At 39.1% G+C, this 15,898-nt stretch overlaps 1 protein-coding gene across 5 annotated transcripts in view; it reads right to left on the reverse strand.

The window, feature by feature from the left end:
- Positions 1-4,279: 4,279 nt before the first annotated feature.
- The window catches only part of PNISR (PNN interacting serine and arginine rich protein), a 30,073-nt gene continuing 18,454 nt past the window's right edge, over positions 4,280-15,898 (reverse strand). For all 5 annotated transcript variants that reach the window (XM_053287686.1, XM_053287685.1, XM_053287683.1 and 2 more), the window contains 9 exons: positions 15,415-15,641; positions 12,932-13,118; positions 12,009-12,199; positions 11,100-11,237; positions 9,684-9,783; positions 8,969-9,022; positions 7,616-7,786; positions 4,848-5,964; positions 4,280-4,616 (listed from right to left, as the gene is read on the reverse strand). In XM_053287686.1, coding sequence (XP_053143661.1) covers positions 4,586-4,616; positions 4,848-5,964; positions 7,616-7,786; positions 8,969-9,022; positions 9,684-9,783; positions 11,100-11,237; positions 12,009-12,199; positions 12,932-13,118; positions 15,415-15,641 — 2,216 coding nt within the window. In that variant the 3' untranslated portion in view covers positions 4,280-4,585. The remainder of the gene's footprint in view (positions 4,617-4,847; positions 5,965-7,615; positions 7,787-8,968; positions 9,023-9,683; positions 9,784-11,099; positions 11,238-12,008; positions 12,200-12,931; positions 13,119-15,414; positions 15,642-15,898) is intronic.

The raw sequence follows: 15,898 nt of genomic DNA on the forward strand, positions 1-15,898 counted from the left end.
AGGGAAATCTAGCTAATGCTTATACACAATGACTGTCCAATAGGCTAAAAACATGACAGCCATGCTTCAGTTTACCTAATTCAGAAAAGGTTCCACAACACACATATCTGATATATAATGTAAATTCAGTAGCTGACATCCTACCAAAGCAATGGTGGAAGCACTGTTGCAACACTAATGCTTCTGAAGAGTTCCAGACTAACACTGCAACAGTGCTAATGTGTATCTGGGATTTCAACCACTTGCGCTTCCCTTGAAAGGCCTCTGTGTCAGCCCCCCCATATGTCTCTGAGGGCTGCACAACCCTCAGGGACATATCTTCAGGTGGCATAGGGTGCTTCCTGAAGGGGAGATCACTGAAATTTGTCCCCACTGTTGAGTAAGCAGTGCCCCTAAGTTAGTGGAAATTTTCAGAAGCACCCATGTTTCTCCCATTGCATTGCTGTTTCATTAGGATATCAGCCAGTATCTTAACAACTTTCTGTGGCACTTGTCAAACTATAAATGGCCCTTCTTTTCCAGGACTATCATCTTTCCTGCCCAAATCCATAGAACTTAGCAATTAACCTAAAGGGAGGGAGATTTGACTGACCAGTGTGAGGTTTCCTATTAGTCAACAAATGAAATGGTGGCAGGATAGGAGCAGAGGAGAGCAGGGCTGGTCTTGTGGTAGCAAGCATGACCTGTCCCCTTTGCTAAGCAGAGTCCATCCTGGTGGCATATGGGACTACATGTGGGAGCACACTATAAGGTATTCCACTTAGAGGATGAGGCTGCTCTGGGAAGAGTATTTGCATGCTTACATGCAGAAGGTTCCAGGTTCTTGCCCTGGCATCTCCGACTCCAAGATAGGGTGGAGAGAGATTCCTGCCTGTAACCTTGGAGAAACCTCTGCCAGTCTGTGTAGACAATACTGAGCTAGTTTAGGAGCTGAGCTTCCTATGATAGTGGCCCTTCGGCGGGAGGGAGAGTATCTAACAGTAACAGTTCTACATTACCTTTTTAAGAGTCTAAACACGAGAAGCAGTGAGTAAGCTTTTGACTCTTCCTCTGTTTTTTTTTTTTTTTAAGGAAACATTGCTAGTGTTGACTCCATTTGCAATTGTGAGTTTCTATAGATTCGTGTACAAATAGGTCCTAGTAAGTTAGGTTTATGAAGGTCCTGCTGATGGGTTGTATTCAGCTTCATAGACCACCAGTTGTATAAATCAGCCCTACACTCTTTCAAGCATTAAAACAGCTCTGATCTTAATCTAAGGAATGGTTTTATCAATTTCAAAAGGGCAGCTGAGTTGATGGAAGTGGAAAGAGGGCCCTTTTCCATAACCCATCACTTGAAACTTGTTCTTGTAATTCCCACAGGTCTAAAAGCTATTCTGATAACCACCAAAATTCTGTTGATTCTTATGGATATTCATGAGAATTTATAGTAACACAAGCAATTATTGTACACAGGGCTGCTCAACTTCAGCCCTCCTGCAGATGTTGGCCTACAATTCCCATAACCCCTGGCTATTGGCCATTGTGACTGGGGATTATGGCAGTTGTAGTCTAAAAACAGCTTGGATACCTAAGTCGAGCAGGCCTGTATCTATTTGGTATATTGCAAAAGGGAGGGAATGTTTAGGATTGTAACCTGTGTAGTGTATCTTGACATGAGAGTTTTAACTTTTGTTGTAAGCTGCCCAGAGACGTAAGTTTTGGGCAGTATAGAAATATGTTAAATAAAAATAAATATTGACTGTAGTTTTCTGATTTTGTATTTGCACCTATTATCTGTATTTTATTTTATTTAAAAAAAATCTGTTTCATTTATATATTTTCTGTATCTCCATGTACTGTAAACAAATGTTTGTAGAATGCTGGATTTTTAATAAAACCATCCTAAAGCAAAAGAGTGAGAGTCTTCTCTAACCAGTGTAAATTTCCCTGCTACTTGTAACTAATTATATTAATGCCTGCCCTTGAAAGAGCATGTTGAAACAGAACAGCCAGCTTCAGGTTCATATTAATTTCCATATACCTATTCCTGTCCCTTTTTGAGTAACCATACTTCCATCGGTGAACCAGAGAAGAGAATCTCTGAATGCGAGTCCAGATCTCATTTATATTCAAGTGTGAGGCAGCAGGGGGACTAGGTTTCGTTCCCTTTGACCTTTTACCTCCAGGAATTATTTTCAAATGCCCTTTCAGTCAGAACATGGAAGTATTGACAACCCTTTAGATTCAACAAGTGTTGGATGCACCAGAAACAACGCAAATAGTTTTGCGAAGAGGGATGGGATAGTGCGCAGCACCACCAGCGATTACAGGCACTGAAAATCCAATTACACCCAGGCACTCTTCAATACCTTTAGAGACGAGAAAAATAGTTCAGGACAATGGAGGTGTATGTGCATTTTACCTTCATGTACACAAATAAACTTGGCTCTGGAAGAAAAGTTAAGATTTAGCACCAGTCTTTTAAAACTTCAAGGTCTGCCATAGTTTAGTTTTAAAGATTCACCGCTTAAAAAGAGAGAGAACGCACAAGCAGGCAGTCTTCTTAAATTACATATTATAGAGTTTAACTGAAAATCTACTATAGTGATAAAAAGACAGGCTGTGTAAATGTAAGTGTAAGCAACTTCCTGTGTATCCTTTTCATTCAAAATGCACGCTAGCTTACAAGACACATTTTTAAGTGTAAGAAAGTATCAGTGGTTTAAATTGGAATGGTTTCCAAGGTTCTGCTTACAACATGATATAGGCTGTTAAGCAAGATCTATCAACCTGTTAAATACAGAAAGGGAAGGTATGCTCTCTTTATTGGCATACATTCGTTACCCAGATCAGTGCATTTGTGTGAAAATAAATGCAATTTCTATAGTTACAGGAAGTGACAAATCCAACTGGTGGAATATATTAAAAAAATCATGCACAGTCTTGTTTATTTAACAGATAATAGAAGCTGGGGAATAAAAAACACACAAATGTAATAGATCATGGAAAGCTGTATTCCTCAGTAGTTTATATTAAAACAAATGGGAGAAGCTTTGAACAATCTTAGTCCCCAGGTTTTAATTTCTGAAGCCAATCATGTCTAAGATTCTTATTTCCTAAGATCTGGTTTATCAAAGAGTGAGTTTATATTTTTCAGCTATTGTTTCACTGAGGTGTTTCTGATTTTTTAAAAAGCTACATGGAATTAGCCCAGGTGAAAGAAGCCTGAGTTACAAATTCAGTCTTGGAGCCCTTTCCTATGCATGTCCCACTGAGTTCAATGGTGTTAACTCCCAAGTGAGCAAGCACAGAACATAAGAACAGCCCTGCCAGATCATGCCCAAGGACCATCTAGTCCAGCATCCTGTTTCGCACAGTGGCCCACCAGATGCCGCTGGAAGCCACAGACAGGAGTTGAGGGCGTGCCCTCGCACCTGCCATTACTCCCCTGCAACTGGTAACTGCAGCCTTAGCTACCATTCTATAGCCAAAGGAAAAAATATACTATGACTTTAGTCTGCACAATTATATTATAAAGAAAAGAAACACAGCAGAGGCCCTCCAACAGAACATCTCTATTGACATTTTGAAATTCACAAGTTATAACTTTGTCTAAGAGGGGCAGATTGCAGTAAACCATTTGCAAATGCCTGTTTTCACAATAGAATGGACCACCTAGATATAGATAGCCAAACGGCCACCCTCCTAACCAAATTAATGTGTCACCAAAAAAAAAAAAAAAGATTAATAGCAGCCTTATTATTTAAAATGTAATTATAATTCTAATCTTTGTTACAAGACCAAATCTAGTTATGTTAATTAAGCTTATGTATGAAAAAAAAGGTTTTTAATGCAAGATTTATAGAGCAATAAAACAAATGCATCCAAAATAGAATCTAGCTTCTCTAACCATATGAACCCATGAGTGTGCTTTTGAATATGAAAGCAGATATTGAGGAATAGAGTTCCAAAGCTACAAACTCACATTATACATGTTTGGTTACTTGCACGTTGTTGCTATTTGTGCTTGGCTAGTCTTGGTATGTTTTACAATAAGAGTTATCCACATTTTATTCACATACAGTATATGTTTCAAGAGGTTTAAGAAAACCATAGCAATTTTCAACAATTCCTATACCCGGGATTGACCTTGACTTATCCAAAATGAGACTTAAAACATTAAGAAATTATGTTAATTTTAACAAATACTATTAAATATTTCACAAAACAAAGTGTGCCTTGTAAAAAGATTCTGTAATTTAAAATAAATTAAAATGCAATAATTTAAAACAAAAAATGAACTAAAGAACTTTATTGACATCACAGTACATTCAATAGCAATTTTAAGAACATTACAGCTGAAAGAGAATGGCATGTTTATATTCTTAGTAAGCACTACTGTTTTTGAAAAATGTAAATACAAAGAAATCCTAGCAAGTACTTAACTCCGAGCAGTGTTTCCAAAAAAATACAGCTATTTACAGATGTTTTTTTAAAAAAGGGGTTCAGCTTTCACCTACGTAGCCACAATTGTGCCTCTATAATGAGACAAGCCCTTAAAAACTCATGGAATTTTTAAATCGTATCACTATTGCAATATTCCTCAGCGTTTACGACGAGGAGGAGTCATTGATCTGAAAAATAAAGAGAAAGGGGAGGAAATTAAAGGGGAAAAGATCAAAATCACACACACTTTAGGCTTAATAATTTTGCATTTTCTTAAAGAAAGAAAAAAATACCTATCGGAAGTCCCCGCCCCCACAAGCAGTTAGCTTAATTTGTAAAATATACATGTTGCAGGCATGATGATGAATAGAAATATAAATAAATACATTAATCAAGCAAGATACTTAAAATAATACTACCTTGATCGTGATTTAGACTTGTGTTTGCGGCTTGCCTTCTTACCAGACCTTTGAGATTTCTCCACAGATCGTGACCGACTATGCTTCGATTTCTTAGGCTTTTTCTCTTTGCTGCTGCCTGGCGACTCGGAACTGCTTCTTGTGCTAGATTCCGAACCAGAATGCTTTTTGCTATCTTTGGTTGAACTTCTCTTGCTTTCCTGCCTAGAATCACGCCTTAACATTTTTGAAGATACTGAATCACTGCGAGAAAGAGTTCTTTCACTCTCTCTTTTTCTCTTCAATCTCTCATCATTATTGCCAGCTTTACTGTCTTTTTCTTCTTTTCTCTGCTTCTCTTTGCGCTTCTCCTGGTCTCTCTCCCTTTCTCTGTTCTTTTTCTTATCTTTTTCTATACTCCTGCTGCGTTCCTTTTTCCTTTCCTGAACTTTACTATCATGACTGTGTTTGTGCCTGTTTCCACTTACACTGCTACGCTGGTCCTCGCTTTTACGTCTATCGTGACTCCCACTGCGAGCAGAATGGCTAGGAAGTCTATCCCTTGAGTGGCTATTGCTTCTATGCCTCTCCCAGTTTCTGTCATGGGAAGGACTACGATTTCGTCTCCGTTCCCCTCGTTCTACACTCCTATGTCTACTAGACCTCCGTCTTTCCCTTACCTTGCCCCTACTCCTGCTCCTCTCTCTCCTATTTCTGTGTGAATAACTCCTGCTTCTGCTGCGCCTAACTTTATGTGAGGGTGATCTACTGCGACTACGTCTCTTTTTCCTTTTAGGGGAGGAAGAATGTGAAGAACTGCGGCTACTACCCGAGCTACTACTATAGGATGAACTAGAGGCTGTGCTGCTGCTGCTACTACTGCTGCTTCTGCTATTAGCGCTTGAGCTGCCACTGCTTGAACTTTTGGATCTACTCCTTCCTGGCCTCTCTTTTTCTTTAACCTCTTTTTTTGGTTCAATATCTGGCGTTGTTTCCTTTGGAGACTTTTTCTTTTCACTAAACACATCCTCCTCCTCCTCCACTTCTTTCACATCATGTGGTGGTGAATCGCTGTTTTGCTCTTTACTGGCGAGTTCACTCATCTCCTTTGCAATTTTTTCATTTTGGAGCTTTTCTTCTGCAAGATAAATTCATGGAGATATACAAATACAAAAATCATTATCGCGCACAAAAAATAATTCTCTGTCTTTCAGCCACTAATTGAAATGGTAGGTGTATCAAGTATAAGGCTGTATAAACAATAACAATTCTCCCATAGCCTTTACCATTCTTACTGCCAGGTAAACATGCATTAGATGAACAGGCCAATTATTAAATCCTGTTATCAAGTATTAGAATCACGTGTAAGGATTAACCAGTATTTATAAATATTAACATAATTCTTACACATTTTTTGCCAGTCATGGATTGTAACACCAAAACTGTAGCTAATACCACTAAAATATAAATGTGACACATTTTACTACATAAATTTAAACTGTAATGCAGAAGCCTCCAACTAGTGGATCATGGTCTACAAGAATGTGTCAGAGGTGCTGCTGTCTTTTTCTTTTTTAAAAAAGTCTGCATTAAAGAGCAGCATCTGTGAACATTTGCATCCAATAAACACAGAAAATTAAAGTTACAGCCTTGACTTCAGGTTCTCATTTGAACACCACTAAATGAAGGGCAGGAGCAGAATGCTCAGTTACTTTGCAATGGATTGGATGCTCCTCACATGGCCATAATCAGCTGGAAGCCACTTTTAACTCCTTGGGGAAAGGTTCTGCTAAGGTAGAAGCCCACCCCCTCACAAAGTTTGAATCTGATACCACACCGTTGCCATCTTTGCAAATCCCAGGCAGGTGCCTAGAAATTCCACTGCTGTACCTGCTGCTGAACAGCCCTCTTGATGAAGAAGCAAGCCAGAAGGTTTGGCTCCAGGCTTGCTTCCCTGCAGCAAGACAATGGCACTCTCGGTAGCAGAGGCTGTCACAGCCAATGGGGCAGGCAGCTGCACAAGAATGAATGCTAAAAAAAGCCCCAGCAAGAGTAGCGATAAGGGATGCCTCAGTCATTACTGGCAAGTTGTCTACCCTCCTCTGTATGCATGTGCAAAGAGAGCATGTGAGTGTGCACTTGTGTCCTCGGCCCAAGTATTTCCCTTGGTATATTTTGCCCTATTTCTAACACCCTCTGCTTTTTGCCCCAAGTCTGTGTCGTGCTCTCAATGAGCTGCCTTCTCTGTTTCATACCCACCCCACGTCTCCACTCCTCCTCTTTTCTTCTTTCTGTGTCATGTGTGCATGAGTGAGATGTACAGGGATAGACAGAATGGTTCAATGCACTGAAAACTATGGCTTGATCTAGCTCAGTGGGCAGCCAAGGGAAAGCTGCTGTGCCTGAGCTTCAGTTTTCCGCTTGCGAAGTTGAAACAGTGTTGCCCTCTCTCACATAGATGCTGTGAGGAACCAAACAGCATAAGGATCTGTAGGACCATATTAAGAATGAAAGAAAAATTCTTATTTGTTACATTTTTATTCTATGCTATAGTTCAGAGTGGTGAATACAGTACAGTGACACTATGAATTAGTGGATTACATCTATCTCTATCTATAGATATAAATAACCTGCCCTAGAGTTTAAGATTAAGATAGTTTCTTGTTGGCATAACAGGTAAACATTTAAAAGTGAGTACCTAGTTGCAGGTTAAGGTAGAGGGTCAGTCACAGGACTAGACAGATTAGATGGCTGCTGTAGTCAATTTTGAACCAACACACATATCCTACCTTCTAGCTGTTTCTCTAGTAATAGTTGCTGCTCTCTCTCCTTCCTCCAAAATGCTTCTTGTTTTTGCCTGATTCTGTGTCGCAGTTCCTCATCATCAGTATCCGATGACTCAGAGCCTCTGTCGCTCCTCTCATCGTCACTGTCTCCTGATCCATAACCACCCAGTCCACCTGCGTGCATAAAGCCTAGTCTATCACGAGGAAAGATTAATCCTGGTTCTTAATATTTCTGCAGGGCAAAGAGGAGAATATATTGCCCTTCTTTCACTTCTTCACTGAAGAAGTCACTTATTCTGGAGGAAGTGCCAATGCTGGTTGACTGGAGTGTTCATGGCCCACACATTTGAACTGCTGCTCAGTATCTGGTTTTACTTCTTCCGGAATAGCTTGCATGTTTTCCAGCAAGCAATCGCTATGATTACATACTTTAGGTATAGGTAAAAAGCGCTCCTTGCACAGCCAGTACCAATACTTAGTATACATCAACAAGAGCATATACACAGGAGTGCAGTGCCTAAAACCTGTCCCTGAAGACATCTTTACAATGATTCCAGCCAGCTGCAATATCCAGGGCTTAAAAAGTCCCAGATGCCAATTAATTTTCTGTTCAGAAAAGACTGTACATGAAAAAGGTACAGATATGGAATAGGAATGGACTTCTCTTCCCCCAAAAGACAAATCTGAAAAAACTAACAGACTGGTAGAAAGTAATCTTGAACATCTGATACAGAAGCATTTTTACTTTCTTTTCCAGATTCTTTTTATATTAGTTTACAATATATATTTAGGCTAACATGAAACCATTTCTCAATAGCAGGAAAATATTTAATACCACAGAATCATTAAAAGTGTTTAAACTGGTATTACACTGGACTCAAACTCCCACCACCCTCTATTACACCCCAGAATACAATTCTGAATTTCTCATCCAGCATGCTCTAATATTAGGTTAAGTGCTGGTTATGAGAACTCAAAATATGCAATCATTGTGTGGGATTTTTTTTTGGCAAGACAAAAATGGTTGATATTTGGTTTATCCTATACACACTAGCACAGCTTGGTTTAACAGGAGAAACAAATTACTTTAAAATCCACCATCTATATTGTATTAGATATCACCACCCACCCCCACGATCCGCAAACAAGTTTTCCACCTAGGGCAGGCGTACATTATGCTTACAAAAGGGAAAGATTTCAATAGATGCATTTGCGAGATAAGCCCTCTCTAAGAAATGAATCATTTATTAAAAGGTTGCCTAATGCATTTCATAGGTAGTTTCAATGCATATTTAGAAATGCAAGTCAGAGCTACCTCCCCAGTAAGACCCTCTCAAAAACTGGGAACATACTTACCAAGTCCAGTAAGGGAAGCCAATGCACTGGACTGTGCCAGCTGTTTTGCAGGAGCTTTGTATCACATCAACAACAGGAACAACATGTTAACACAAATAGCCACGATTTCATAGTCATGAGAGTCTATGGTATTGTTAAATCTACTACTATTGCTGTTTTGTGGAGGAGAGAAAAAACATTAAACACGTATCATCCATTGAAACCCCAGTCATTTTCTGGCCATGAATGTTTAGAAATTTAAACTGTGAATTAATACTGGAGAGCAAAAAAAGCAAGTTCTTTATAGCAGTAAGTTCAAGTTAAAACAATCTGCAGTCTGTACAGTATTAAATAATTTACACACAACTATATGGAATAAAATTATCCTCTAACAACACAATAGCTAATAGTAAAAAATTCTCATTATGCAAGTCTGCCTTAACTTTTGCTCAACTAAATTTGAACTAAAGTGGTATCTAAAAACCATTAAAAATGTTACAATCATTTAAAATAAATTAATTCTATAGGGAAGAAGTGGAATAACATATCTCACGATACACTGCACAGAACCACACACTGCACAGGACAACAGTATATGATAATTACATGTGAGCTGTTGCAAATTCCCTCCCTTTCACTTGGGTTAGTTTTAAGTGCTGATATTATAGATTTAAAATGTTCTAAGACATGCAAAGAGAGGGATATTTAATGAAACTACTAGAAAGCAGAAGCATACCTTTTATCGCTTTGCGGTGGACATCTTTAGCCACGTAATAAATTTCTTCATTTGTGACATCTAGGAGAATTTCTGTCAGCAGCATTTTTGTCAGCAACATCTGAACAATTTTAAATACAAAATAACTAATTCAAACTATCATCAGTCACATCTATGCAATTCCATTTATTTCTTCAGGTCAAAATGCATGACTCTTTTGTTCATTCATCCTAAAATTATGCAAGAAGGCATTAAATCCATACAATTACTTACTTGGCGTTATGTTTAACCACCTTCCTAATTTAAACATGTACTTATTTGTTCAGATACATAAAACTGGCTCTTCTCAGAGAAGCATGGACCACCTTTGCTTTCATTCATGTGAAATCAAGTGATTAGTCACAGTTTCCCTTTTATATAAGAATGGACATCCTAACCCAGTTTTTTCAGCCCTCTATCTATGATACTCAGTCCTATCAGGTCACAGACATCAAAATTCCACCTGTGGTTGAAATTCAATTAGCTTTCCAGATCTGGTTCCAAGTTCTTCCCTCATGTATAAATGCAAAGCACACATCACCCTCAATTTGTATATTTTGGGGTACCAAAAAGAGTCTGTTGAACGATTAACATGCGCAGTCACTAAAAATAAGTCCTGTAATTGACAGACATGCAACTGGGTTACATTTATCAATTCTAGGAAAGAGTAGACTAAGGTATTAATCAAAAATTTAAAAAAGCTTTGATAGTTGCCACTTTTGGTCCTGTGCTGAATACTTTATTACAGATCTACAAAGTAAGGTTGTAGTATTCAGTATTCTTTTATAAATAAGCTATAAAAAGAATTTACAACTCACACAAAGCCAGACACAAAGCCAGACACAAAGCATAATAGCCCTACTAGGTTACAGTGCTTCCGATGCTGCTACTGGAACAGGTTTCTGGACACAGTCCTAGTAAGCTCGAAGCAAGGTTCCTGTGTCAAGTTTCAATTCAGACCATTCCAAATGAACACAAAAACTGCTACAAGAAAGATTTTTTTTAAAGCCTTATTATCTGCTGCCCACTCAGGGCAAGTAGCAGCTGCCCCCAAGTACATAACTGAGTGGCAAACTATGCTGTGTACTAGAAATCAAACTTGCCTGTGGTCAAACACTGCTGCTGGCTGTATGTATGGCTCAACACTAGAGATTGACCACCATCATGTATAGCCATGCATAACACTCTCCACTCCCTTTTTTGCCTTAGGAGCTACTAGCTATTAAAGCAGAATTGCATAAATGATGTCAGAGAATCATTTAGGCAATTTACCTTGGGGATCAACAATCTCTACTATTGCTTCTCTTGGGGTCTCTAGTTTAAGGGAAACCACCATTTCCCCTAACAACTAAATACAAAGATGCATGGCCAATATATTTATACCCGCATTATTCATACCATTTGATACTCCTTTTCTTCCTCTGTCATTTCTGGTTCACTCTGCTCCTCTTGAGGAGTGGGAGAGGGACTCCTGCTGACTTTTCCACTACTTGTAGCCTCTACATTATCAAGATCTTCATCTTCATCATCACTATCCTATAAAAAGGGGAAATGAAGAACTTAAAGATATATTTAAACTAAGTTAGGAAGTACTCATTACTTACATATAAATTGCTCAAATGTTCTTCCATACATTTATATACCACCCATAACAACATTCTCAAGGTGGTTCACAATCAAATAAAACCACCAAAAAACTAAAAGCAAACACTTAAAACATATACAATTCAATTTAAAAATTACAAATCAAGAAAAATTCAACTAAAGTTCTAGCTCAGGAGTGGGCAAGCCTGGCCCTCCAGTTGTTCCAACAACAGCGGGACGGTCATGTTGGCCCACCCCTGGCCTAGCTGAACAGGCATGTCTTCAATACTCTTAAAGCCATCAAGGATAGAGCAGTTCTTTTTTCAATAGGAAGTGGGTTCAACAGCACCAGGGCAGATATAAAGAAGGCTCATCTCTGAGTCACCACCAGATAAACTGGCAGCTCCTTCAGATGAACCTCCTTAGACAATCTTATTAGGTGACGAGGTTCATAATGAAGAGAGTGTTCCCTTAAACACCCTGGACTTAAGCCGTTAAACCCCAAATGGGAAAACTATTCATCTGTCTCCCTCCCCGTTTACAACCATGATCAATATTCTTTAGAGGACAAACTGTGAAAGACATGGCTCCGCTACAGCCTTTACTACCAACACTGGACAATGTTGGCAGCTCAGTTTTCTAAAACAGTACACAGCTACTATCAAATTGAAACATTTATGTAATGTACAAAATATAAATATTAAGAAAAAACACACTACTTACAAATTTACTTTTCTGTGGTAACCGAGGTCCATCCTCTTCTCCCGTTTCCTCATGTTGCTTCTTTTCTTTTTTAGACAGGTGAGAACGTTGCTGTTCCATTCTCTCTTTCTCCAATTTTTTCTGCTTCTCTCGTTCCATCTTTTCTAGGCCCTCACGAATCCAAGCTGGTAGAGTTCGTCGTTTAACAGCATCTAGACGTTAAAGGCAGTTTATAACAAATACCCATTCACAGTTTGTGTCTCATCACATAAGAGTCTTTATTTGGCGGGGGGGCGGGGCGGTGGATTTTTTTTTTTAAGTGGGCATTACAACTTGTTAATTCTCTGTTGGCCACACTAAGAATTATGAGGGCAAAACCATCAATAAGGAGTCATGTAATGTTTAACATCATATAAAAACACATGGATGGTAGAGGGTACATTTAAAGAGCAACATGCTGACAAAAAGAAGAATAACCACCCTTGCCCTGCCCAGCCCACATTTTCTTAAAACTGCTTCCCTGCTGGGAGAAAAACAGCAGTGGCGAAGCACAGAGAAAGTGCAGGCAGGTGAAAGTTGCAGCTCCTCCCCTCTCACCCATCTCCACCGCACTTTAAAATCACACTCCCAACCCACCCACCACACACACACACACAAAGAGAATTTGGCAGAACTGAAGTTAGGTTGTGCTGTTGTAACATCTAGCTTACCATTTGCTCTTGGGTGGCACTCACAGTTGTCCTTAGCCTGGAACAGAAGCCCTTATTCCAAAACAAGTACTCCTTACTCTGGAGCAAGGACTCTCCTGCAGACTATATTCTGTTCAAATACAGGCTAAAGCCAAGATTTCACACAGCAGCTACGTTTGCACAAGCTGTGCCACAATTATAAGAAGGATTTGTACAGCCCAAACCACTATGCAAGTGAGCACACTGAACACATACCTATTTGAGGAGGCTCTTGTTTCACAGGCAATGTGATAGGCGAACGCTGGCGATCTCTAAACGCTGGTCTTTCCCTTCGGTTTTGAGGTGGTGCAGGAGGTGCTGGAGGCCCTGGAGGACCCGGTGGTCCAGGCTGCCAGTAAGGTGGATGAAACCCACCTTGGGGTGGACCAAAAGTAGCCCCATGCTGAAAGAGTAATGAAGTTCATTTTCCCTCAAATCAATGCTATGCATTCCCTAACCTTAACATTGGGTCTGTCTGCAGAATGTGCAGTGGGAAGAAAGAAAAACCAAAGCCACCAAAAATCCATCATTTCAGTGGAATCATTTGCTTTCTCTACTGTGGACTCCAAGATACTGGCTGGAATCCAAAGAATTGCTCTGGGTATGTTCAGATATGAAGTCTTTGAAGAGTAGAATCCCATGTCATATCACAAACTGGTTTTGAAAGTTCATAAAAGTTCAAAAGCAGTTTGCAATGCAACATTGAGTTGATATGTAAGAAATGCAAGTCTGAAATACGAACTAGTATCATAGTTCTTTGGATGGCAGCCATTAGTTTAAATAATTTCTGACCATTTTAATACTCCTAATATATACATTACAGAATCTTCCTGTATATAGTACAGCCTTTCTGTAATGAGTGAATTGTAATAATCCTAAAACTACAACTTGCGGTCAAACTTAAACAGGTGTAACATTATGAGGAGCTTGGATTTTCACCAAGTGATTTCTTCAAGCTAACATATGTTCAATATATATCTTATATTAAAATGTGGGTATAGAAAGTAGCCTGAAGTCCAAATCAGTTGCCAGATAACTGACTGCTAGTGTTCTGATCTTAAAAGGATGATGTTTATTAATTAAGTTGCTTTTTTAAAAAGTAGAATGGTGTCTCAAGAACACTGAACACCACTAAAAGATTAGTTTTCAACTGATTAGTCTCATGACTTTTAAACATATTTGTATATTACCAAAACCTCAATGGGAGCAGTATTCTACCATAGGCCTAAATGCCACCCAACATATGTGCCCTTTTGAAGATTTTATAGCATATGTATAGATTCTTTCAAGTGTAAAACTAATTACAACTTCATAAAAGAAAAGCTAGCAGTCGTGAAAAATGATACATTGTTTTCTTTATCATCCATTTGGGAATATGAAATATAAGAATTTCCTGTTACTATAGCACACCAAAACAGCTTTAAAATGGACAAATTTAAGTCCCATTGGTACTGTGGAAAATCCATTATTTAGAGAGATTTATTGATTTCAGCTTCAGCTGCCTCTAGTTCTTGCTGTTAGAAAGAAAGCTTCCACAATGTCTTCCTCAAAGACAAACTAGCTACTAATTCTGGATACAAAACAGGACAGGCCATCTCTTCCTTTTCATCATATATGACACACAGAGGAGGGAGCTGGCATGTGTAGTCGGCTGGCAACAGCCCACTGGATCTGAGCCCTGCCCATGATTAGAGGATTATGTATTCATCCACAATTGAAGCTTTGGTTGATCAATCTGCCAATTAAAATTTGCCACCTTAGGAGTTAAAATTAAAACAAGGCCAGAAAAATGATAAATTGCATCTCTAACAATTTTGGTTGCAGATATTTTAAAAGAAGGGGAGGGGGCAATAAACTCCAGGTTTCTTCTCTGCCAATGCTAACTGTTTATCAACAGGAAGAACTGGTTCAAAGCTTTTGGCTTATCATCTCCATCACTGACTGCCAAATGTCAGTATTTATAGGGGTTAGAGTTTGATACCCTGATTGCAACAGCAACAATTCAAAATAATTTAGACATGTCTAAATGCCACTGAAATGAACGGGACTTGGCACGCTTAACTTTCTCTGGATTGCACCCTAGAGCCCCATCCAGAAGCCCATGAATACTATGTGAACATGGGCTCTCTCTGGCTCTCTTCAATCAGCATGAACAAAAGAACATGCACACCATACACCCCTCCACTGAAATGAACGGAGATGCTTTTCCAGGTAGGGGAGCTCCTTCCATGCACTGGAACTCTTGCCCAGGACAAAATTGTTGAACGAAAGTCACTGGCTGCAATTCTGCACAGTTATACACTTCTAAGTTGAACTGATTTCATAGAAGCTTAAATATGCATAGCTGCGTGCAGGATCAATGTTTGTATTACATTATTCTTTATACACCATACACACAACTTGTTTCCAAAGTGAAATAGTAGGTATAAGGTCTTCTTTATTCATAGAATCAAACCAGTGTGAAATAGAAAAAAAGCTTTTATCATGTTGCATAATGCACAGGGAGCTATTTTAATATTATACAGAAAAATAATCCATCAGAAAGGCTAAACCATTTTTATGTAGCCAAACTATAAAAAGGCATCTTCACGATGCAGGTGGTTTGCAGAATGTAGACTCTGTTGAAAATCGGCGCTAGAGGAACACCTCCATGGAATGGACTCTGCACGTTTACAACATTTAAGCAACAAATGTTTCACCTGATAGTCAAACTGGTTCACTGGCCCCATTGAAAAGTTATCAGGTGGTGGTCCCCCAAAGTTGTGATTGTTCTGGTTAAATATATGCCTGTTGTCAGGGGCAAATTCCCCACTGTCCTGACTGTTGCTGTCTTCAGATGGAGGAACAATATCCATTGGACCTGGGGCTGGAGGAATCCATGGCTGCTCTGGAGGCGGATGAGGGGGCTGGTGGGGCATGCTCCATTCTGTTTTGGATTCAAACACACTATGTTAACAAATCATTTTAGACCAGTCAGTTTTACTTCCTTTCATCTCTCAAGACAGCATCTTTCATCAAACACAGGGATATACATCACAACAAAACCATGGCATTCATTTTGTGCATTCTGATGATTATTGATAATTCTTTCTTGATTTTTACATACTGCCTAAGTTGGCACAAATCGGGGAGTGGGGGGGGGAATAGTGCCTCTCAGCTACATTTTAGCCAAGTATTCTTCCA

The sequence above is a fragment of the Hemicordylus capensis genome, chromosome 1, assembly GCF_027244095.1.
Source record: "Hemicordylus capensis ecotype Gifberg chromosome 1, rHemCap1.1.pri, whole genome shotgun sequence".
Lineage (NCBI taxonomy): Eukaryota > Metazoa > Chordata > Lepidosauria > Squamata > Cordylidae > Hemicordylus > Hemicordylus capensis.